Here is a 24667-nt window from a genome sequence, read left to right as displayed (position 1 = left end):
CAGTATCAATGTGCCTTTGTTGCAAGTTCTTATATGACAGTAAAATTATGGTTCTGATGTTTTATTAATTGTCACAGACTTTAATTTACACCTACCAAGGGTCAGGTCTTGTGCTTAGGATACAGGGAGGAACAACATACAGCCCCTATCCGCCAGGAGCTCACAGTGGGATAGAAGGCCATGATAAGCAACCAATGAGAAGGTTGTGGGTGGCAGGAGCTCCAGCACAGGTGTGTTTCCACAGAAGGACTTACGGGAGCTTGTCCTGAGTGTACCCTTGTTGCTGGTACTATGTTTGGCCCATGATAAGCTTCCTGCCTCAGGCCATGTGCTTCCAGGAAGACATCCTTGCTTATTTCTATGTCTACTCTGATTGCTTCTTTATCATCTCGGCACTTTGCAATTCAGCCTTGTGTTCATTTACCCTGGTGCTGCAAATATAGGGAACACACATAATGCGCAGGATACTGACATGCTCTGTATCTCAGGGCACTCAGAAGAGTTGAAGCTGTGATTGGAACCCATAAAGTTTATCATCTGCTTCTCATTCATAGGCAGTTATTACAAAGTGGCAATCACTGCCTTTGTGATGATCATAAGCATTTTCCAGGTTCCTACCTAGTCTTTAAAATTTCTTTTTAGAGGCGGCGTAATATTTCATGGAATATGCATTCCATCATTTACATGTAATTATGAGTAATAATTACAATTTCTCCCTTTTGAACTATTAGTTTATATGTCAGGTTTTTTATATCACACAAAGTACTTCAATAAATTACAGTGTATTGCTTTATATACCATAATTCTAGATTCATAGTAATTCTAGGCTAATTCCTACCTGGTATCTCCACAGGGATGTCTAAAAGGCTTCTCAAACATAATGAAGCCCTGAATGAAATCCTTCTTCTCTTCTGTGTTAGTTGGTGAGAGCCGTGGTAACAAAGTGCCACAAACTGGGTGGCCTGAAACCACAGAGATGTATTCTCATACGGGGCTGGAGGTTAGACGTCTGAAAGCAAAGGGTCAGCAGGGTCGGTTCCTTCTGGCCGGCTACCAGAGCAGACCCGTGCCTTGCCTCTCTCCTGGCTTCGGGTGACAGCGGTGGTTCTCTGCCTTCCTTGGTTTGTACGTGCATCACTCCGATTTCTATCTCTGTCTGTATGCGGCCGTCCTCTCCCAGCGTCTGCATCTTCACATGGGGTTTTCTCTGCATATCTCTGTGTCTACTTTTCCCTCTTCTCATAAGGACACCAGTCATTTTAGATTAAGAACCACCCTATTCCAGTGTGACTTCATCTTACCTTAGCTAATTACACATGCAACAACCTTATTTCCAAATCAGGTCCTACTCTGAGGTACTGTAGATTTGAATTTCAACGTATCGTTTTGAATGATACTGTGTTCAACCCATAACATCTTCTTTCCTTGTTTTCCTAAATGAGTACCTTGTCCTGTCTTCCCCAGCTGTGTAAGTGGCATCTGCAGCAGTGCAAGCCAGGAATCCGTGAGTAATCTTTGACTCCTCTGCATTCATCACCCCACCCTGATTCCTTCAGCAAATCCTCTCAGTACCACTTCCAAAATCATCCTGAATTCATCACTGTCTCTTCATCTCCATTTCTTCCTTTCTAGTTGAAGCTACTGTTACCTTTCACATGACAATGGCACCAGCTCCTTGCTGGTCTCCCCTGACTCTGTTCTCATCTACAACCTGGTCTCATGCCCTTTTGCTTAATATTCTCAACTGCATAGAATCCAAACATCTCACCAGTTCTTACAAAAATCCCAGTGATCTGGCCCCTCTCACTTCTCTGACCTCATTGTCCATCACTTGCTTTCTTCGATCCAGCCATGTCAGCCTTCTCGCTGTTCCCTGGACCCCTAGGTCTTTGCACACACCAGCCTGGACCTTCATGTGGTTGTTCCTTCTTGTCAAGAAAATCTCAGCTTAAATGTCACCTTATTTAGTGACACGTGATAGACCTTCCCTAACCATCCAATCTAGAGCAGCCACTGAGTCATTCTCTATCATAGAACTTTAAAAAAATTCTCTGCAGAGGCCAGGCACAATGGCTCACACCTGTAATCCCAGCACTTTGGGAGGCCAAGGCGGGTGGATCACTTGAGGTTGAGAGTTTGAGACCAGCTTGGGCAACATGGTGAAACCCAGTGTCTGCTAAAAGTACAAAAATTAGCCAAGCACCGTGGTGCGCACCTGTAGTCCCAGCTACTCAGGTGGCCGAGGCAGGAGAATTGCTTGAACCTGGGAGGTGGGGGCTGCAGTAAGCCGAGATCACACCACTACACTCCAGCATGGGCAACAGAGTGAGACTCTACATCCAAAAAAAAAAAAAATTTCTCTGCAGAGAATTTAGTAAATATATTATTTTCCCTCTTTAAGTAGGTATTTATTGTCTTTTTCCTCAATTATAACACAATCTCCAGGAGAGCAGAGACTTTGTTTATCTTGATTACACCATCTAGAACTGTGCTTGGCATGCAGGAGGCACTCAACAAATATTTATTAAATGAATAATTAATCTTCCACAGAAGATCTTTGTGTACCAACTATTTTTTTTCCTTTTGGGAATTTATATAAATCATTCAGCAGGAGAAGGATTACTGGATCAAGAAATATAAACATATTTTGGCTCTTGAAATGCATTGTCGAATTGCTTTGCAGAGAGGTAAGATCAGTTTTCATTTGCTGGGCAACCTTTCAAATCCCAAGTACCAAGACAGTGATTTCTAGTATGTGGGGGAGGGGGGAAGGGAAGGGAGAAGAGAAGGAGGGAAGTGAGGGAGGGCAGGCATAGGCCGAATCAGAGCTGCTATCCCTGGTGGGTTAATGGAACTAGAAGCAGCAGCAGCGGTAATCAACCAAGCAGGCCCACCCTCCACAGTGTCTGAAAGGCCCACGCAGGGCAGGAAACATCTGTTATATGAACTTGGGTCTGGCCACAGGAGCCAGAGTGAGCAGAAAAGCTGACAGGTGCACCTGCTGTTCGGCTTGCTGTTGAAATCCTGAAGGCTGGGTCGGGGGCCAATGAGCAAGTAGGAGAGAGGGCACAAAGTGAGGCTTGGGTCTGGTACTGAAGGCTCCTTTGCAGAGGCTGTTTCTGAGTTGCAGCTACTCTGCTTAGGACATGGGATCTGGAAAATTAAGTTACACAAGGACCTCTGTCCATAAACCTCCAGGAACACAGAGGCCTCTTCACGCATTCTGCCACTGCCAGGCCCATTCAGCAGCACGCTGGCCCTGGATTCCTTTGCTTCCTGCGCGGCCACTAGAGCAATGGCATAATTTTTAAAAAGTGAAATAACATGAATAACATTTGCTAGGAACATTACAAAAAAGGTGTAGTAAAGAAAAAGAATCCCTAAGAACAAATACATAGAAGCTGAGAATAAATACATCAGACTAAGGTACTAGTTGAGTAACCCTTATCCAAAATGCTTGGGACCAGAAATGCTTCAGACTTCTGATTTTTTTCAGATTTTGGAATATTTGCATATACATAATAAGATATCTTGGGGATACACATCCCCTGAAGGTAATTTTATACAATATTTTAAGCAATGTTTTACATGAAACAAAGTTTGTGTTAAAGTACTTATGTGTGGAATTTTCCATTTGTGGTGTCATGTTGGTACGCAAAAAGTTTCAAATTTTGAAGCATTTCAGATTTTGGATTTTCAGATTTGGGATGCTCAACCTGCAACTATAAAATGATAGTAATTAGAAGAAAAAAAGAAAAATTATTAAAACCTTACAAAAGTAAACAGGATGACCCATCCCAGATCCATAGAATAAGAACCTGCACTTTCACAAGCTCTTAAACACTTCTGATCTTTAACATGCCTATAATTTTCCTGGATATCCTTTTTTTTTTTTTTTTTTTTTTTTAGATAAGAGTCTTACTCTGTCACCCAGGCTGGAGTGCAGAGGCGCAATCTCGGCTCACTGCAAGCTCCACCTCCCAGGTTTGCGCCGCCGTTCTCCTAGCTCAGCCTCTCAGGTAGCGGGCACTATAGGCGCCCACCACCACGCCCAGCTTTTTTTTGTATTTTTAGTAGAGACGGGGTTTCACCGTGTTAGCCAGGATGGTCTCGATCTCCTGACCTCGTGATCCGCCCGCCTCGGCCTCCCAAAGTGCTGGGATTACAGGCGTGAGCCACCGCGCCCGGCCTGGGTATCTTATTTTCTGTTTCAGTAGGTCTGGGGTAGGGTCTGGGAATTTGCATTTCTAACAAACTCCCGGTGGCCAGAGATCAAACTTTGCATAGCATTGCTCTAAGGCTGACAGTCCTGAGGACCAAAAGAGGAAGGAAAATGGGAAAATGTGAGGCACTGGAGGAGGCTGTTTTTGAAGATAGTGGCCTTTTCCCAGTTTTTAAAAAAGCACACCAGGCAGTCTCTGTCTATGGTATCTTAGCACAAAGATGCTTTTGGTTTTTAATGCTATGTTTATATTTGCGCAAGATTCTACATTTTAAAAGTTCTCTCACTTGTTTGATCTTATTTCATCCTTGCAACAAATCTGTAAATTGGGTTGGAGGAAATTCTTTCATTATTTTTAAAAGATAGAACTGAGGCCCAGAGAGTTAAGACAGTTGGAAATCACACTCCAGCTGGCTGCCACAGACTGTGGCCTCCTGAGTCGGCACTAAGGTGTTTTTCCTAAACATTATCACCCTTTAGGGCTGATAATGTTACCTCCGCTTTCTAGATGGGCAAATTGGGACTTGATGAGGTTCAGGAACTCTCCCAAGGCCACAAGTCAGGGCAGCTCCTCTGTTTCATGGTTCAATGTCTTACTTCTTCACCATATCACTTCCCCATAGTAACTCCTCCTTTCTCTCTCTGTCTCTGACTCACACACACACAACATAGCCAAACCAATGAGCCATTTTAATTTCGACACCCAGCATTTATTTAATGAACAGACCACAATTTGGCCTTTTGCCTTTAGAGGTGAAAGGAGGAGGCAAGAAGAGGATGAATGATGACCAGCCTGGCCCCAAGGCCCCAACAGACTCAGGAAACCTTTCTGCCTTCTCTTCCAACTCTAAGCATATCTCCTTTCCCTTCCTCGTCCTCTGCCCTCAGAGAATTAGACTAGTCCTGGCTCTAATTTCCTGAAGGTTCTCTATTTGGAAAAGATATTATTAAGCCAAACAATCCTTTCCTTAACTCCTATTTCCCTTGTCTCATTCAGTTTCAACCCCCCTCCTACCGACCACCCTCCCAACACCAACACAAACACACACACACACACACACACACACACCCCTCCAGCCTAACAACAACAAAAACAAAACCCTCTGATTGCTCCCATCTCATCTGTGAGACGTGTTAGCCCTGGCCCCCACCGCCAGGGTCTCTGTTCGCCCCTGCAGGCAATGTTCCTATTAGGCCCTGAGGAGACACGAGGCTGCCTATAGGAGGGCAGAGGAGCCTGGCGCTGCGCGTTCTAGCCCCAGCTCTGTTGTGGAATCCTCTTGGTGAGTCCTGGCTCCTCCTTGGGCCTGCTTCCTCATCTGTGAAACGGGGAGGCATTGATGAGATGATCTCTAGGGGATCTTGAAACGTCAATATTTTATAAATCTAAGTAGGATGTTCACAGGGAAAAAATTATTGAACTTATCACCTATAGTGTGCCAGAGATGTATTATTACCCAGCCGCAAGTTACTTTTATTGTGCCAGGCACTGTGCTAATCATTTGATGTGCATGATCTGTATTATCTCATTTGAGCCTTGCAGAAACCCTCTGACTTGGGTATTATGGGTACTTCTGTTTTTCAGATGTGAAAACTTCACCTTTTTATTAAAGCAGTCAAGTAGATGTTTTCTTGACTATTAAAAGTCTCTCAGAGCTGAAGGGACATTAAGCCCCCTACCTTGAATTGCCCAGAAACATCCCTGGAAGGTGGCAGCTAGACTCTGCTCAGATGGCCCCAGCAATAAGGAACTTGGAGCTGACTCTACTTTTGAATGGCTCTGGCTATAAGAAAATGCTTCTTCACAGGGAGCCAAAACCAATGTCTCTGTAACTCCTGCTCATCTCAGTGGTGGGAAGAATGCGGTGTTCAGAGGCCTCATTTGGGCTTGTGTCCTGGCCCTTCCATTTATCAGCACCATAATCCTAGGCAAGCTGCTCCTCTGGACCTCCATGTTCACAGGTGAAAATGAAGGAATTGGATGAGATGAGCTCTAGGTCCTTATGATGTGGGCATTTTAGATTTGTATAATTCATGACTGTGCATGTAACATACACATATCTGACTATAATGATGGAAACAGAGGAGGAGTGGACTTTGCGTGGCGGGGACCTCTGTCAGGTATAGAGCTGTGAGCATGGCCTGTGTACGTGCATGTTTCTGGCACAGGGGTTTGTGAAAGAGAAGAGTGGCCCTGGACAACTGGTGTGAGGGCTTGGTGTCCCTGGGAGCCAGTCTGGTGCTTAGAGCCAGGCTGGGGTGTTCTCTGTGTCTGATGTCATAGAACATCAACATCAGACAAAATGGATCAATACTGAAAACGACTACTCTATAATCATGATTGAGCAGGATATAAAAACAAGAACATTGTCCAAACCACAAAAATGACCACACACACCCCTTTCCTGGCTAAAGTGAGTAAGTGCTGCTTCTTTTCCTCCCAGCTAGAAAATAAATAAGATACTGGGTCATAGGATTGCCCCTGCTTCCTGAAAGCATCCAATCCAGAGTAAACTTCCACTTCTTTGAGGCTTCTCTCAAATACTCTATCACAAGTACAAATCCTATACTAAGGCTTTTCTAATGCACTCTCACCGAGAAGCCTTATGTTCCCCATGATGTGTGTTCTCCCTTGTTGCAAAGACTCAATAAACAGAACCTTGTTCAGTTCCAGGTATTCCTGGTTGTCTTGATTGGAGAGAATTGATAAGTCTACAGGTTTCATTAGATTCTGAAAAGGATGGGAATGTGGCTGGAGAAAATTCCACAACCCATGCTGATCAGTCCCACTTTAAATTCATGACTAGGAACTTCAAGTGAACCCTTAATATGAAGAAGCAAATTACAAGTCCTTAGTTGGTTCAGCCTCCCTCTCTTTTAGATAACTATCTCACCCTTCTTTCCTCCCGTCATGCCTCCAATTGCTCCTCCCTATCCCCCATCTCAGGTGATGATCTTGCGTCTTACTTCTCTGAGAAAGGGACTTCTACAGACTCTCACCACATCTAACCCTTGCCAGCGTCTGCTGCATGTGCTCAGCTTCTCTGCCTACAACCATGGGTCATGGATCAGGGATTAGTATGCTGCTGCTGCCCAAGGGCTAAATCCAGCCTGCCTAGTCCATGCTCATTCTTTTCTGCATTATCTATGGTTGCATTTGTGCTACAATGAGAAAGTTGAGAAGTTGCAATAGAGACTGTATGGCCCACAATGCCTAAAATATTTACAGATATTTTAATGCATGGCTCTTTACAGAAGTTTGCTGACTCCTGGCATAGGTGAGCTAGTCATGTACTTATTTAAAGCCAGGTCCTCCACTTGTGCTCCAGATCGCATCCACTCTTACATCTTCAAGGATATTACTATAGTAATTCTCCTTTGTCTCTCCTGCATCGTCAATTATTTACTCTTTACTGAGTCATTCCCTTTAGAACACAATGTGTTATTTCTTCCATCTTAAACTTTCCTTCACCCTACTTCCCTCAATCCATTTCTTTGCTCCTTGAATGAGCTGTCCATACTACCTGTCTCCAAATCCTCTCCTCCTATTTACTCTTAAACTCACTCTATTCAGGCTATTCTTCCTACTGCTTCACCCAACCTGCCCTGTCAAAATCACCAATGCTAAACCCAATAGCCAAGTCTTTATCTTACTACTCTCTGTAGCATTTGATACAGTTCAACATTCTTCCTCCCAGAACCTCTTTCTTTTGTTTGGCTTGTAGGGGACCTCATCTCTTGTTTTTTCTCTTAATTCAATGGATCCTCTATCTCTTTTCTCTAATAATTTCATGTTGGAATGCTCAAAAGGTCTATCCTTGATCTTCTTTTTTTCCCCTCCTCTGTCTGTATTCACATCCTTAGTGATCTTAACTAGTCTAACGATTTTAGTATGCTGATGACTCTCATATTTATATTTTTCAGCCCAGAGCTCTCTCCTGAACTCCAGAACTATATGACCCATTGCCTTCCAGACTCCTTCACTTGGATGTTTAATAGATTTCTTCTAAGACTCAACATATCCAAAACTGAACAGATTCCTAACTCCTCACAACCTGCTCCATCTACAGCCTTCCTAATCTTAGGCAACTCCATCTTTCCAATTGTTCAGGCCAAAAATTTTAGCATCATCCTTGACATTTCTCTTTCTCTCACACTTTTTTCCACTCTACCAGGGAATTCAGTCAAACCTACAATATTAGCCCCTTCAATTAAGCCTACTATATTAGTCCCTTTTGTATTGCTATTAAGGAATACCTGAGGCTGCATAATTTATAAAGAAAGAGGTTTATTTGGTGCATGGTTCTGCAGGCTGTACAAGAAGCATGGTGTCAGCATCTGCTTTAGGTGAGGCCTCAGGAAGCTTACAATCATGGTGGAAGGGAAAAAAGAGCCTAAGTAGAACCTGGTGAGACAGGAAGCAACCAGCAAGAAGGAGGTGCCAGGCTCGTTATAACAATCAGATCTCATGGTAACTAACAGAGTGAGAACTCTCATTACCATGGGAGGGCACCAAGCCATTCACGAGGGATCCACTCCCATGGCCCAAACATCTTCTACCCCACCTCACTTCTGACAATGGGGATCACATTTCAACATGAGATTTTGGGGGACAAATATCCAAACTATATCATTTACTTTTAAAATATATCCAGAATTCAACCACTTTTCAATACCTCCACTGCTACCACTCTGGTCTGAGGCACCATCATCCCTCACCTAGTTTATTACATTAGCCTCCTATCCGTTGTCTTTATCCTTGCCTTACTTTCAACACAGCAGTTACAGTAGTCCTTTAAAAGGCAAGACACACCATGTCACTCTTCTGTTCAAAGCCTTGCAATGGCTCCTGTTTCCTTCCAAGTAAAGCCAAAGCCTCTTCCATTGACTTCATAATCTATACATGCCACTCCCGCTTCCTTGCTTTCCCTGTGACACACCAGCATGCTCCTGCCTTAGGCCGGACACCATGTACCAAGAGTGCCAGGAACACTCTCCCCCTGGCTAGTTACGTGGCTCACTCTTTCACATCCTTCAAGTCTTTGCTCAAATTTCACCTTCTCATTGAAGCCCACCCTGACCTGGCCACCCTATTTAGAACTGCAACCCCTCCCCTGACCATTACCAGTCTCCCTTAGTCTGCTTTACTTTTATTTTTTTCCTATTGCTCTTATCACTTTCTGAGATCCAAGATTAATTCCTTAATTATTCTCTTTATTTTTTATTACATATCTCTCCCAGTTGGAATCTATGTTCCACAACGGCAGGAATCTTGGCACCAAGCACCTAGAATTGGGCCTAGCCTACAGTTACCGATCAATACATGTTTGTTGGATGTTGCTGAATACATTAGTATAACAGGTTCTGGAAAGAAAGATGGAATATGACTTTGGTCCAGAATCTCTCACTGAGAAATATGGAGCGAGGCTGCTTGCCTCAACCTTGGCTCATAGTCACCTCCACGTATTTTCTTAAGACAGAGTATTTAAACTTCAATCATTTGCAAGCCAACTGCATGATTTTTGCCCTAAGAATAATCTTACCTTTATTTACTCAATACTTTTTCTTAAATAGACTTACTTCTTGGGAAATAAATTTATTTTGGAAGAAAATGTTATATCATGGCTTTGATGTGCTAGTTTTTAAAAATACATGTTAAAATAAACATATAGCTACTAAAATGAACAATGTGCATCGCATCACCTAAGAACATCTTGCTTACCCCTGGGGAAACCTGCCTTAAGCATTCCCCCTTAACCAGAAAGGCCCTCCTACACCTCCCACCTACCCAAATCCCACTGTCCTTCTCCAGGAAGCCTTGGCAGTTCTTCCAGCTTACTTCTCTGAGCTCTCTCCATACTCACAGACGAAATATGTAAGCCCAGGCTGGGCACAGTGGCTCACGCCTGTAATCCCAGCACTTTGGGAGGCCAAGGGAGGTAGATCACCTGAGGTCAGGCATTTGAGACCAGCCTGACCAACATGGAAACCCCATCTGTACTAAATACAAAAAATTAGCTGGGTGTGGTGGCACATGTCTGTAATCCCAGCTACTCAGAAGGCTGAGGCAGGAGAATCGCTTGAACCCAGGAGGCGGAGATTGCAGTGAGCCGAGACTGTGCCATTGCACTCTGGCCTGGGCAACAAGAGCAAAACTCTGTCTAAAAGAAAGAAAGAAGGAAAGAAAGAGAGAAAGAAAGAAAGAAAGGAAGAGAGAGAGAGAGAGAGAGAGAGAGGGAGGGAGGGAGGGAGGGAGGGAGGAAGGAAGGAAGGAAGGAAGGAAGGAAGGAAGGAAGGCAGGCAGGCAGGCAGACATAAAAGCCCAGTATTTGGATGCTTATATGCCATTTGGTTTTTTCTGTTTCACATCATAAGATTATAGAACATCTTCTTAGCTATATATAAAAGAGACATTAGAGTGTCCAATTCCCTTATTTTATAGGCTATCAAAGAGATTAAGAGGCTTGTCCCAAATCACTGCCAATTAGGGCCAAAGCCAAGACTAGAACTTGGGTCTTCTGATTCTCTACACTGTGGGGGAATCCACCAACACTTATCGAGTCCCTGTGATGTGCCTGACATTGTGCCAACTACAGGAGATACTGGCGAATAGAACAGACTCAGACCTTACTTATGTGGAGCTTTTGGTGTGGTCACGCTAAACAAATAATTCCATCTGATTAAGTAAATCATTGCAACAGCGCAAGTGCCTTGGAGGAGAAGTGCAGTTTTGGATAATGGGCCCAGCCTGGTTTGGAGGGTCACAAAAGCCTCACTGAGAAAGTATGTTCAAATGCATAGGAGTTAGCTGAAGAGGAGCTGGCGGATATTTTAAATGGTGCCAGGCTAATTCACAAAAGCTGCTTTGATATTTGACAGCTGCATTGTGGGTTAATTAGGCCACTGTGGCCCGCCCTATTTGCCAAAGTGCTCAGGGAAAAGGCAGGCAGACTCCTGTGCCTCCGAAGCAGCACCAGTGGTTCCCTCCTCCAGGCAAGGAGGTGACAGGAGACACCAAGAGGCCTGCTCTGGAGAAGGTCTCCTCTCCCCTCACTGACAGGGAGTGTGGCCATCTTGAACATGACACATTGGTTGTTTTTGCCAAGGGAGTGCCTACAATGTGAGCTTTGACATTAGAGAAAAATAAGTCCTTAGTCCCTGGAAGTGGAAAATCTTAGTGTCATTTACAAAGGCACACTACAAGGCCTTGTGTAGTTTCACCTAACTAGTACAAAGCAGACTCTTCAAAAGGAGCTGCATTCCAGTCTCTGTTAATTACCATTACATCCGGAGGTCATCTTCATGTTTCCTGTGATAGTTCAGTGGTCCTGATTAACCTGTGTCTAAGAAACTTCTATTATATCTCACCTTACTGTTAGAAAATTCACCCCAACAAGCAATATGTAGTGACGTGGAACAGAGATGTATTTAGACTGAGATAGTCTTGGGGTGTGATTTCCAATTCTTTTCCTTACTAGGATGGGAAAACTGCTTTACTTTTCTGAACTTCAATTTTTTTTTTCCCTTTTTTCTTTTTTGAGATGGAGTCTCGCTCTGTCACCCAGGCTGGAGTGCAGTAGCACGATCTTGGCTCACTGCAATGTCCACCTCTTGGGTTCAAGTGATCCTTCTGCCTCAACCTACTGAGTACCTGGGATTACAGGCTTGCTAAATTAACCTGGCTAATTTTTATATTTTTAGTAGAATTTTATATTTTTAGTTTCACTATGTTGGCCAGGCTGGTCTCGAACTCCTGACCTCCAAGTGATCTGCCCGCCTCAGCCTCCCAAAGTGCTGGGATTACAGGCTTGAGCCACCACACCAAGACTGAATCTCAATTTTCTTATCTGTAAGATGGGGATGATAATGATAATAACAATAATTTCTGAATCTTGTGAGAGTCTTGAGACATTAAATGGGAATATATGTGAGAGCTTTTTAATATGATCTGAAGTGCTGCAAAATGTCACTTAAAAATTAACTTTTTGTTATGAATCCTCTTTTATAAAGCTCAAACTGAGGCTCAAAGAGAGACGTGGTTAGGGCTGGAAAAAGGTCTTCTGATTGGCCACTCAGTTTCTTTTCACCAGGTTGCTGCACTGGGCCTGTCTTTTAGTAAAGCAATTGTTGGCGAGAACAAGTTCCTGGGGGAAATGAACATGTGCTGAGAGGGAGGGAAAGAGAGTAGAGGCTCTCCCTTCAAGGGTATGAAGAGGGCAATGGAAGGGGAGGGGGCAGAGACAAACTTGCCTACCTTCTCAGTGTGCTGAGGGCTCTGAGGCTAAGCCTGCTCCAGGTTAAGGTTCCCTACTGCTGACTTTCTCTGTCTCTCTCAATTTGCCTGTGTGGTTGAAGCTGATCTAGCATAAAATAACAGGCTTTTTAGCACAGTTTGAAAGCAAACTCAGGCTTTAATGATCAGTTTCCTGTCCCCTGGTATTTTCTTTCAAGCAAAGGCCATGTTTTTGTAATACTCCATTTCAATGGACTGTTCTTTCGGCTCCAGCAAACATTCCTAAGTGGTAGGTTTGAGGAGGTGTTCTAATTTATTGTTTCCGGTGTCCAATAACCTTGGAGGAGTATCTGTCTTCATGCCCTCCAAGGCCATGTTATTTCAGAAAGTTACAGCGTTTAAAATCATTCTCTAATAAAAGCAAGTGCCACTAATTCTAAGTAAAGTGAGCTTTACAAATAAGACCAGCTGTGAATGTTTAAAGAAAAAAAAACGAGAAAAAAAACAAACTTCAACAACAGGAGTCCATAAGTGCAAACTGTATGCAGCTGAACTTCAGGAATTTTAGCATCCATTTAAAAAGATGTCTTCAGCAAATTCATCTAAATTAGCTAAAAATGCTTGACACGATGAACATGTTGTGTCTCTAGGCCAGTATTCAATCCAGGTCAAGGAATCTAAAGGGTAGATGTACCTACCAAGAAACAAAGCGTTTGTGAGGTGGCCAGTACAGAAAAGCCGGATTTGATTTATTTTATAAGAGCCCAGCTGTGGTCAGGTCCCTAGGGATCAGGTTGTCCACCAAACTCTTCTGTACCGGCCTCTTCTGGAGGGGTTCACAAACCCTTAAGGAAACATGAAGCTGCCTGGGGCTCCCATATTAAAGGCAGAAATGGCATCTATTTCAATGACTAGCTTCTAAAAGCAGAGAATACAATGCTTATTTACACATTTTCCTCGTTACAAACCACAGTCTGAGAACCTATCAAGGGAGCTGGTGGTTAGGGGAGGTCCGGTGAGTACTTTCAGATTCATCATCAGGTCCAGATACTCAGATGGTTAATCAGGCAGCTAAGCCCTCAGCTGCCACGATGGTTTTAAATCATTCTCTGTTTGACACTCATATTATTTCACTGATGTTCAAAATGGCTTGTTGGTTAAGAGCAGGGCCATAAGAAACACGTAGTGTATTTAAGAATAAATCATACTCAGTTTTGGAGGGAAGATCAGTGACTGAAAAATATTGGTGACTTACCTGAAAGTGAAATTGTATTTTATCTGGAGAGCTTCTTTCCCCATAATTAAGTACTGTCTTCCTTTCACCAGCTCAGCGTTAGTGCAGGTTACCTTTTTAATGAAGGTGATTTCAGAGTCTTTCTCAGCAACAGCTTCCCCTGAGAGACATGCAAGTCAAGTAAGGTTAAAACATTCATATTTTAATGTCACAATGATAAACTCTCAAGCTTTCTGGTTCCTCGTCGCTACTGAGAGGTTCTTGGCTAGTGGAGAGCAGTGATATCCATGTGGTTAAAGCTTCAGTCTCTGGAGCCAGACTGTCTGGGTTAAACTCTAAGCATGCCGCTTCCTGGCTATGTGACTCCGGGAAAATGGTTTATGTTATCTGTATAAGGCCTTAGACCCTCATCTGAAGACTGGGCATGATAATAAAACCTACCTTGTAGAACCATTGTGAAATTAAATGGGTTAATATATAAAAAGTGCCTGGAACATAGTAGGAGCTATGTAAGTACTTATTATTACTCTTATAGAACCAGAATTAAAAGAAGGCTCTCTATAGTTGAACAATATTAATCTCCACATTATATAGTAAAATATAAAATTATTTGGTAGTTGGCAACTGTCAACTTTGTAGAAAAGTACAAAATGTGAAAGACTTGGAAAATTTCAAAGATAATAATTTTGGGATTCCCAAAGAACTCACAAGTAGCCCATTCCCCTATCTGGAATGCATTCCTCCCCATGTTGGCCTATTGAATTTCATTTATCTTAAAAGTCTCCTTCAATTCTCACAGTATCCAGTAAAATATTCCTGGATGCTCTTTGTTTTAAATATATGTCTGTCTCCTCCTTACCTCTTTTACACTTGAATTTCTATTGCAATGTTTTGTCCCACATCTGTCTTTCTAGCTAGACTAGAAACTTCTTAAGGCATGGACTGTGTCTGATTTATCGCTATATATCCAGAGCTGATATTTAACTATTAAGCTCTGGCAGAGTCATCTTAATTGTTAAGTCCTGAAAAACTTCTGAACCAATTGGCAAATAGTGTATAATAGAAATTGTGTAAATGGTAACCTTTCATTAGTAATATAAATTTCGGTGTACACTCATTAGTTCAAGCTGATCTCTTAGGCTGCCCTGATGATGTAGATTCCTATTATGTCAATATCTGAGCAGCATTACCAGTACTATCTGCCATTTCAGCGCCTGTCATAGTAAGCAGTGTGGCTGTATGGGGCCTTATTTTTTAAACTTCTCATCATGGAAAATTTAAAGTATATTCAGAAGAGAGAACAGGCATCTACCCTGGGCTTCAACAATAACTTTTATTCTTCTGTATCCTCACCTATTATAAGCACTCTGTCCTTTGGAGAAATACCAATTTATCATTATCCTCAAACTACAGTTTGCCCTTGATTCTAAATGGTTTATTGTCACTGTGCCGCAATTCTTCTGTAAGTAGTGTGTGGTATTTTTATATTTATAAAAATTCAAAATTTATAAGTGTTAAAAATGAACCCAGAATGAGGAGATGAAGTATGCAAATGTTTCTTAACATTTCCTTTTAAATATCATAAAATGCATCTTTGGATTTACAGGAGAACAAAGAAGAAATGATACTAATAAAAAAAAACTGTAGCTTGGGAATCATCTGATATTATGAAAAATTCAGAACAGTCTAAAATGTCTTTTGGTACTATGCAAGAATCAGTATCAAATAAAACAAATAATTTGTATTTCTGGAATGAAAAGCACTTTGTTATTTCAGTAAAAAGAGAATGGCTTATTATTGCTTGTAATATGAATATTGGATGAAAATGGTGCTCAAAAGTTGGATTGTAGAAAGATCAAAGTTCTAAACACTTATTTCATTAGAATGGCAACTAGCCTGCAAATTAAAAAATTACAACCATCAATGAAGAAAAAATAAAATAACATCACAAATAAGTTTCATACAATGAAACTTTCAAAATAGCAAAAATTTAAAAAATTATCAAAGTGTTGATAAAGCAAATACAAAATTGAAAAATATTACTAGGATTTTAAAATTCTAGGGTATGGTTAGTAATAATCAAGCTGGGAGGCTGAGGAGAGAGGATCCCTTGAGCCTAGGAGTTTCAGACCAGCCTGAACAACATAGTGGGACCACGTCTCAGAAGAAAAGAAATCAAGCATTTTGGGACTTAAAATATTTGATAGAATTTCAAAAGAGAAAAATATTTAGTATAAACATATTATTGCAATTTAGCTTTATAGTCCTACTTATTGCAAAATTTATATCAATTGAAATGAGGCCAGGTGTGATGGCTCACACATGTAATCCCGGCATTTCAGGAGTCTGAGGCGAGTGGATTACTTGAGCCCAGGAGTTCAAGACCAGCCTGGCCAACATGTAAGACCCTATCTCCACAAAAATACAAAAATAAGTTAAGTGTGGTGGTGCATGTCTGTAATGCCAGCTACTCAGGAAGCTGAGGCAGGAGAATCACCTGAACCTGGGAAGCAGAGGTTGCAGTGAGCCAAGATCGTGCCACTGCACTCCAGCCTGGGTGACAGAGTGAAACTTCATCTCAAAAAAAAAAAAAAAAGTAATCCCATTCACAATAGCCACACACACACACAAATGCCTAGGAATACAGCTAACTAGGGAGGTGAATGATCTCTACAATGAGAATTACAAAACACTGCTCAAAGAAATCAGAGATGACACAAAGAAATCAGAGATGACACAAACAAATGGAAAAACATTCCATGGTCATGGAGAGGAAGAATTAATACTGTTAAAATGGCCATACTGCCCAAAGCAATTTACAGATTTAATGCTATTCCTATCAAAATACCAATGTCATTTTTCTATTTTTCATAAAATTGGAAAAAAACATTTTAATATTCATATGGAACAAAGAAAGAACTTGAATAGCCAAATGAATTCTAAGCAAAAGAACAAAGCTGGAGGCCTCCTACTACCTGACTTCTAACTATATTACAAGGCTACAGTAACCAAAGCAGCATGTTACTGATACCAAAAAAGACACGTAGGCCAATGGAACAGGTTAGAGAACCCAGAAATAAAGCCACACACCTACAACCATCTGATCTTCAACAAAATCAATAAAAACAAGCAATGGGGGAAGGACTCCCTAGTCAATAAATGGTGCTGGGATAACTGGCTAGCCACATGCCAAAGAATGAAACTGGACCCCTTCCTTTCATCATATGTAAAAATCAACTCAAGATGGATTAAAGACTTAAATCTAAAACTTAAAACTATAAAAATCCTAGAAAAAAATCCAGGAAATACCATTCTGTAAATAGGCACTGGCAAAGATTTCATGACAAAGACTCCAAATGTAATTGCAACAGAAACAAAAATTGACAAATGGGACCTAATTAAGGAGCTGCTTCTGCACAGCAAAATAAACTATTAACAGAGTAAACAGACAATGTACAGAGTGGGAGAACATTTTTTGCAAACTATGCATCTGATAAATTTTTAATATCCAGAATCTATAAGGAACTTAAATCAACAAGCAAAAAACAACCCTATTAAAACAATGGGCAAAGGACATGAATATACACTTCTCAAAAGAAGCCATACACGTAGCCAACAAGCACATGAAAAAATGCTCAACATCACTAATCACTAGAGAATTGCAAATCGAAACTACAAAATGCCATCTCACACCCAGTCAGAATGGCTATAATTAAAGAGTCAAAAAATAACAGATACTGGCAGGGTTGCAGAGAAAAGAGAATGCTTATATACCACTGGTGGGAATGTAAATTAGTTCAGCCACTGTGGAAAGCAGTTTGGAAATCTCTCAAAGAATTTAAAACAGAATTACCATTTGACCCATCAATTCAATTATTGGGCATATACTCAAAGGAATAGAAATCATCTCTCCATGAAGACACATGCACATATATGTTCATCACAGCACTATTCATAATGGAAAAGACATGAAATCAACCTAAATGTCCATCAGTGGTGGACTGGATAAAGGAAATGTGGGACATAGACACCATGGAATATTATGCAGCCATCAAAAGGATGAAATCATGTTCTTTCCAGCATCATGGATGCAGAGCCAGAGGCCATTAACCTAAGTGAATTAACACAGTAACAGAAAATCAAATATCACATATTTTCACTTATAAGTGGGAACTAAACACTGAGTACACATGGACACAAAGAAGGGAACACTAGACAGCAGAGCCTACTTGAGGGTAGAGGGTGGGAAGAGGGTGAGGACTGAAAAATTATCTATTGGGTACTATGCTTATTACTTGGGTGACAAAATAATCTATATACCAAGGCCGGGCGCGGTGGCTCAAGCCTGTAATCCCAGCACTTTGGGAGGCCGAGATGGGCGGATCACGAGGTCAGGAGATCGAGACCATTCTGGCTAACACGGTGAAACCCCGTCTCTACTAAGAAATACAAAAAATAGCCGGGCGAGGTGGCAGCGCCTGTAGTCCCAGCTACTCGGGAGGCTGAGGCCGGAGAATGGCGTGAACCCGGGAGGCGGAGCTTGCAGTGAGCTGAGGTCCGGCCACTGCACTCCAGCCTGGGCTACAGAGCGAGACTCCGTCTCAAAAAAAAAAAAAAAAAAAAAAAAAAAAAAAAAAATCTATATACCAAACCCCTACGACATGCAATTTACCCATGTAGCAAACTTGCACATGTATCCCCTGAACCTAAAATAAAAGTTGGAAAGAAAAAGAAATTGGACAATTACAAAATTAAAAAAACCATTTTGCTGAAGTTTGAGAAAAATGAATTCAGTGAGAAATGTTTATATGAACATCTTTAAGAAATGTTTCTCCCCAAGTAGAATATAAGCTTTAAAAAGGCAGGAGCTCTGTCTTATTTGCGTTGTATCTTCTGCATCTAATACAATGCCTGGCACATAGTCAGTACTAAATAGTTGTTGAATGAAAGAATGAATGAATGAATGAATTCTCACCAGTTTTGTAGATATCCAGAAGGGTTGCCTTGTACTTGACAAAAACATTTTCTGTAGTGATGGATGTGATGATAACTTTATAAGCTGGTAAAAGACAAACAAAAATGAAACAATTCAGTCTTAATACTATTAATGCTATGTCCAGTAGAAGCCAGAATTTGTCAAACACGAGAAATGAAGCATGGCGAACTATTATAGTTCTTATTTCCTCCAAGAAGCCTTCCCCAGTCCCCTCAGTCTGATTCAATCTCTCAATCTATTAGAATCATTAGCCCTGGCCAATGTTAAAAAAACAGGCTGATTAGAACAAGAGACATATTTAATAAAATAACAGAAGCACATACAACAAACAAACAAGATAAACCTTCGTTAGATGTTAAGTTCAGAGGCTGATCCTTTAAGATGAGTGGAGTCATGCCTATGGGCATCTTTTGAAGAGCCCCTTCATTCTCTTCTCCATGGCCACAGAGGAAGCCTTATCTCTCATTCAGGTCAACCATGTGAGCTTTCTTGGTTCCTTGCTTTGCTTCCTCCTATAGTTCCACTGGCTTTAATCTTTGGTTTTGAGGATGATTCTGTTGTCTCACTCACCCTTGCTTGGCAACTACCCAACATGAGCTGCCCACAGTCCTGTTTGCTCTTCATTCAGACATCAATGTTTGATGCACAATGTGCTTGACCTCAGGTCTGGAAAGACCAGCTTGAAGGGACCCGTTCTTTCTATGTGGCCTCAGGAGAGGTTTATTTTATTTTTGCTTTTGATCTTTCCATTTTTTGTTTTGAAATGAGAGAGCTAAAAGATTTGTTCATTCTAAATATCCCTCAAGTCTTTAAGTCTATCCCAGTTATAGATTGACAGATCGAGAGATAGATAGGTGAACTCATCATGGCAGAACCAGGGGCTATGTAAATTAGTGGCTTAAAATGCATGAAAAATGTTCTGAATTTCAGATTCATAGTCTTTATAATGGACATGGGCAATGTACTTACTATGTGGGCCTGAGTAGAGAGACAGAACTACTTAATTTTGTTTCTATTCTGTTATTCCAGTAATAGCATGTAGTCCAGAAAAAGCCAGCTAAGTGTTTTCTTGAAACAACACAATAAACTCAAATTGCATTTATTCTCTGTGTTAAAATAGATTTCTGATATTTTAGATTTAAAATAGTTCTAAAATGGAGGGAAGAAATAATTTAGTGGAATTTTTGTTTGTCAAAACACTACAGTATTCTCAAGTCTTCATGTATTTAACAAACTGCATTGGGTCTACACTGAGTCAGGCAGCTTTTTAGCTTTCTTTTTTTTTTTTTTAAATCAAGATAAATTCAAAGGAAAGAAATGTTATTAACCATACAAAACTCATTCTGTTGCCTGAATTACTATTAAGAGAATTCAGTAGACTTCAATGGAAAAAATACTGGAGATCAGGATGCATCTCAATTCTATCACTTGCTTTCTGCATGACCTTGAGCAAATTATTTAATCTCCCTGAGCCTCAGTTTCTTCACTGGCAAATAGTAATAATCCTCTGTTACATTTTTTTTTTTTTTTTGACAGGGTTTCACTCTGTCACTCAGTCTGGAGTGCAATGGCTCACTGCAATCTCCCCACCTCCCAGGCTCAAGTGATCCTCCTATCTCAGCCTCCCAAGTAGCTAGGACTACAGGCACCAGCCATCAATGCACATCTAATTTTTGTATTTTTTGAAGAGACAGGGTTTTGCCATGTTGCCCAGGCTGGTCTAGAACCCGTGAGCTCAAAGTGATCTGCCCACCTCAGCCTCCCAAAGTGCTGGGACTACAGGCATGAGCCACCGTGCCCAGCCCTCATAAAGTTCTTATGAGACCCGTTCCATAAGAATGAGAACCCTTTCCATTGCAATGAGAAACTGTCTATGAAAGCTGTTGCTAAACACAAAGTACCAAATTGGCTGTACTTATTTTTTAAATTTATAAATAACACCCTTCCAATTTCTTTCTTTTATTTTCTTTTTTCTCTTTTTTTGTTTTTTTTTTTGAGACAGAGTCTCGCTGTGTTGCCCAGTTTGGAATGCAGTGGCACGATCTTGGCTCACTGCAACCTCCTTCTCCTGGGTTCAAGCGATTCTCCTGCCTCACCCTCCTGAGTAGCTGGGATTAAAGGCACGCACCAATATGCTTGGCTAATTTTTGTGTTTTTAGTAGAGACAGGGTTTTGCCATGTTCGCCCCAGGCTGGTCTTGAACTCCTGACCTCAGGTGATTCACCCACCTCGGCCTCCCAAAGTGCTGGTATTACAGGCATGAGCCACCGCGCCCGGCTCCACCCTTCCAATTTCAAAATGAAAAAATGATTTGAGATAGTGTACGATATGCTCTCTCTCTCCAAAAAATGCCAGCAGTAAACATCAAAAACTGAATAGAAAACAAAGGAGCTAATTTTATCAGGAACTGAGACAAGGCTGCAACTGAACTTGAACACTAATTTAGCTCTGAGCTCTGGACAACTAGAAGGATTGAGATTCGCTTTTTGAAATGGAGAATGTCTCAAACATGGATTGCAATTCTGAATATATTAAAAATTATTTGGTATTTATATTTTTACACTGAAGAAATTTTTTAAAAACCAACTCCCCTAAACCACCTTTGCCTCTGCCTCTGGTCTATCAATTGGAAGAGTACAGAACTGAAATCTTATACCTCTGTGGCTTCTCAAAAGTTCCCTTTGACTATGTTTTAGTGCCCGTAATTGAAAAAGATCTATTAGAGGAAAGTGTCTTGGCTGGGTATACATGTCACTTCTATTATTTATAATGAAAATCACATTTCTTTGCTGGGGAATAAAAAACTTTTCATGTTAGGGCTAAAAATCAATGGCATTTTCCTTCAGGGGATCACATGGAATGTTGTATCCATATAATCACTATGTAAAGTTTTTGATCTTTCTAACTGAACACGTTTTCATAAAATTTCATGCTTAAAGGAGCTATATTGAACTTTTGAACTCACCATATGCAATCTCTGGGTTACATGCTGTTTGTTTTCTAGTCTCTGCAGAGATTGTCAGATCCAATTCTTTCTGCATTTGCCCACAATCAGCTGGATTTTGTGAAAATTGGTAAAACGAAGGTTAATGTAAAGAAGTAGACACTCTTTCTAGGAGTAAACACAGTTTCTCATGAACCCAGAGACAACCCAATAAAACCTTACAAATCTCAGATTTCTAAGACCTGCCCATTTTCTTTTCTTTCATAAAGCGAAACATTACATAAAGCAAAAACAAAACAAACAAAAAACAAAATCTTGAGCATAAGTCACAAGCTTGTTGAACCCATGGCCCGAGGGCTGCACACAGCCCAGGACAGCTTTGAATGTGGCACAACACAAATTCGTAAAGTTTCTTAAAATGTTATGAGATTTTTTTGTGATTTTTGTTTTAGCTCATTAGCTATTGTCAGTGTTAGTGTATTTTATGTATGGCCCAAGACAATTCTTCTTCCAGTGTGGCCCACTGAAGCCAAAAGACTGGACACCCCTGGCATAAGACTTATTGTTAGACTGGGTGGCTACTCCACATTCAGGTCCTTAGAAATGTATGTGCTTCCCTTGATGAAAGGGGGAAATTTTTCCAGTTTGAGTATAATCAGAAGTCCTTCAAAGGACCCAGAATGATAATGTGACGGATATATAGCCATAAAATGGCACAATAAGTACCTAGAAAAGGTGTAGCTATTGAGGATTTTGAAAAAACCAAAACTAACTCAGCCCCTCATGGAGCCAGCTGTTGATTACTGGTGAGTTCTGGATCTTTTCCTTGGCCAAGAAGGCTTTCTTCAATTTACGAAAGACTAAATGGAACTGGACAATAAATAGAATTCCATTAACTGGGAAGTAAAATAGAAAAGAAACAGAAGCTAGTGGTTCAGTCCTGAGCCTCTGGTCCTGTATGTTAAAAAGACTAGGTGAAAGTAAAATTTCACATCATGTTGTCCCTATAATATCCAACAACCATCTCGATAGTGTTTCCCTGCCTCTGTACAGCATGAACTATCAGGTTGTTCAGGAACTGTGAAAACGTAGTTTTACAATGCTCAGGAATCATTAGCTTTCAATTAGCTGAGATAGCATTTCTACTTCTGAGAAAGAACAGTTTACCAGTGTCCCCCAGATTAACCTCAGGTTATGAAGGACTGCTTTAAATAAGCATGCAGCCTAAATATGTTAAATAAAGTTTACCTTCTATACACTTGCACGTGGCTCCTTCACAGACTTTCTGAATTTTGATATTGGAAGTGCTATAAAACATGGTACACTGTTTATCTGTGGCAACGAAAGCGTGGTTAACAGAAGTGGTTTGAAGAACAACACAGGTACTAATTGGCGAGTCTCTTACATGGAGCCTCAGAGATTGCTTATTCTAAATCCTTCTTTTTATAGTTAAGGCCCAGGGAGGTGAAATTATAAATTGGCTGTCCTGGGAAGGGCTCCCCTACCCTCAGAAAGAGCTCCCCTTTTTAGCTTAGTTCTGTGCTTAAAACACTCGTTTCTCAGAAATAAAATATTTTATGCTTCTATAAGTAACAGGAAAATAAATTATGTTGCATGAGGATCTTTTGAAAGAGTTGGAATTGTTTAGGGTGGACAAGGGAAGAAAAGCATATAGCTATGTAACTCTATATATCTATCTCAAGGAGAAGAGGGACTATGTATGTTCTATGTGATTTCAGAATATAAAACTAGAATGAATGGGTGTCAGAGTTTTGGTTCACTTTAAGAATTTTCTAACAAGTAGAACTGCCCAAGGTGGAGTCATCTGTCTTGTGAACCAATAAGCTCTCCAATCACATAACATTCTCAAAAGTGGAGTAGTCAAATGTGGTATCACTCATTCATAAATATTTATTGAGTTCACATTCTATACTTGACACTGCATTAGATACTAGGGACACAAGAATGAAAACACCCTGGAGTTGATGAGAAAGACATACAAATAATTGAATGCAATCTGACAGCTGCTATAACAGAGCTATCTGCAAAGTTAACAAGAATATAGATGGGCTAGAAGTTGTTCTGGGAAAATTGAGTTGGTTTCTCTCAAAAGGAGAGAGATGATTTATCTGTGAACACCATAGATAAACCTGAGGCAAAGAATATTGAAGTTGGAGGCACTACGATCCATTTATTTTAAAAAATGAAGAAACTGAGGACTGAGGTAAAATGGTCTGCTCAATGTCAAGAAGAAGTTTATGTACAATATTTTGTATACAGTAGTTTGAATGTTCAAATTGGGACTTTTATGAAGAGTGGTCTCTAAGAGAGGCAATACATAAAATTTACAGGACTCTAGTGGATTTCTAAATGTTCTGTAAAGAATACAAAGTATTCTTCTGAAGAAATGTTAGCATGGAGTTGATTACCTGGTCTGTGGTATTCATACACTGTGAAAGTGGCAGGACTAAGAAACCCAACTTCAAAGAGTTCAAAAATCCGGAATCGTACACAAAGGAAATCACTGGAGGGGATCTGTTTAACAAATTCAAGGATTTAAGGAAATTACGGAGAGACGGTATTTATAATCTTTTAGCCTGTATATTTTGAATAGTAATAGTAAAGGAAAAATGGTTGGAGGTGGAGCTTACCGAATTCAGTTGCAGAATAACATGTCCATCTTTTATTTGGTAATCAGTGAATAGCTGATCCACCCCTTCCACAAGCTAAGGGGGAAAAGAGAGAAGCTTGAATTTCATTTCATTATCTTTTTGTTTAAATGCATTCATCTGTTGATGAGATGTCACATCACAGGGATGTGATCTGTTGTTCAAAGAAACTGAAGAGCAGTTCCTCTTCTTGAAAAAGTCTGAACACATTAGCATATAAACTCATATTTTTCAGAGCATGCTAGTGTATGCTTCTGTTTCACTTTGATAAATCAAAACTTAGGTTAATTATGTTTTGAAAGGAATATTCTGGCCAAGCCTGGTGGCTTACGCCTGTGATCCCAGCAGTTTGGGAGGCCAAAGCCAGTG

General features: G+C 40.7%; 1 protein-coding gene and 2 long non-coding RNA genes across 9 annotated transcripts in view; 1 reads left to right on the top strand and 2 right to left on the bottom strand.

Annotated features, from left to right (window-relative positions):
* The first annotated feature begins 2571 nt into the window (after positions 1-2571).
* On the top strand, positions 2572-6899 carry LOC144335148 (uncharacterized). The gene is made up of 4 exons (XR_013405627.1): positions 2572-2687; positions 3910-3984; positions 5401-5505; positions 5808-6899. It is a non-coding gene; the product is annotated as an uncharacterized LOC144335148 (long non-coding RNA).
* Positions 6900-8490: 1591 nt separating this feature from the next.
* LOC144335149 (uncharacterized) lies at positions 8491-11961 on the bottom strand. Its single transcript, XR_013405628.1, has 2 exons — positions 10257-11961; positions 8491-10128 (listed from the first exon to the last, which is right to left on the bottom strand). It is a non-coding gene; the product is annotated as an uncharacterized LOC144335149 (long non-coding RNA).
* Positions 11962-12613: 652 nt separating this feature from the next.
* C5 (complement C5) overlaps positions 12614-24667 on the bottom strand; it is a 122737-nt gene continuing 110683 nt past the window's right edge. For 6 of the 7 annotated variants that reach the window (XR_013405625.1, XR_013405624.1, XM_077968181.1 and 3 more), the window contains 7 exons: positions 24281-24355; positions 24059-24164; positions 22878-22961; positions 21651-21740; positions 18665-18748; positions 13711-13849; positions 12614-13149 (listed from right to left, as the gene is read on the bottom strand). Coding sequence is in view for 4 of the 7 variants with exons in the window: in XM_077968181.1 (XP_077824307.1) it covers positions 13020-13149; positions 13711-13849; positions 18665-18748; positions 21651-21740; positions 22878-22961; positions 24059-24164; positions 24281-24355 (708 nt within the window). In the remaining 3 variants the exon portion in view is untranslated. Of the gene's footprint in view, positions 13224-13589; positions 13850-18664; positions 18749-21650; positions 21741-22877; positions 22962-24058; positions 24165-24280; positions 24356-24667 lie in introns of all 7 variants that reach the window. The other variant, XR_013405623.1, reaches the window with a different exon arrangement.

This window comes from Macaca mulatta, chromosome 15, assembly GCF_049350105.2.
Source record: "Macaca mulatta isolate MMU2019108-1 chromosome 15, T2T-MMU8v2.0, whole genome shotgun sequence".
NCBI lineage: Eukaryota > Metazoa > Chordata > Mammalia > Primates > Cercopithecidae > Macaca > Macaca mulatta.
The sequence above is the reverse complement of the archived record's forward strand: the minus strand, read 5'-3'. Positions and strand labels throughout refer to the sequence as shown.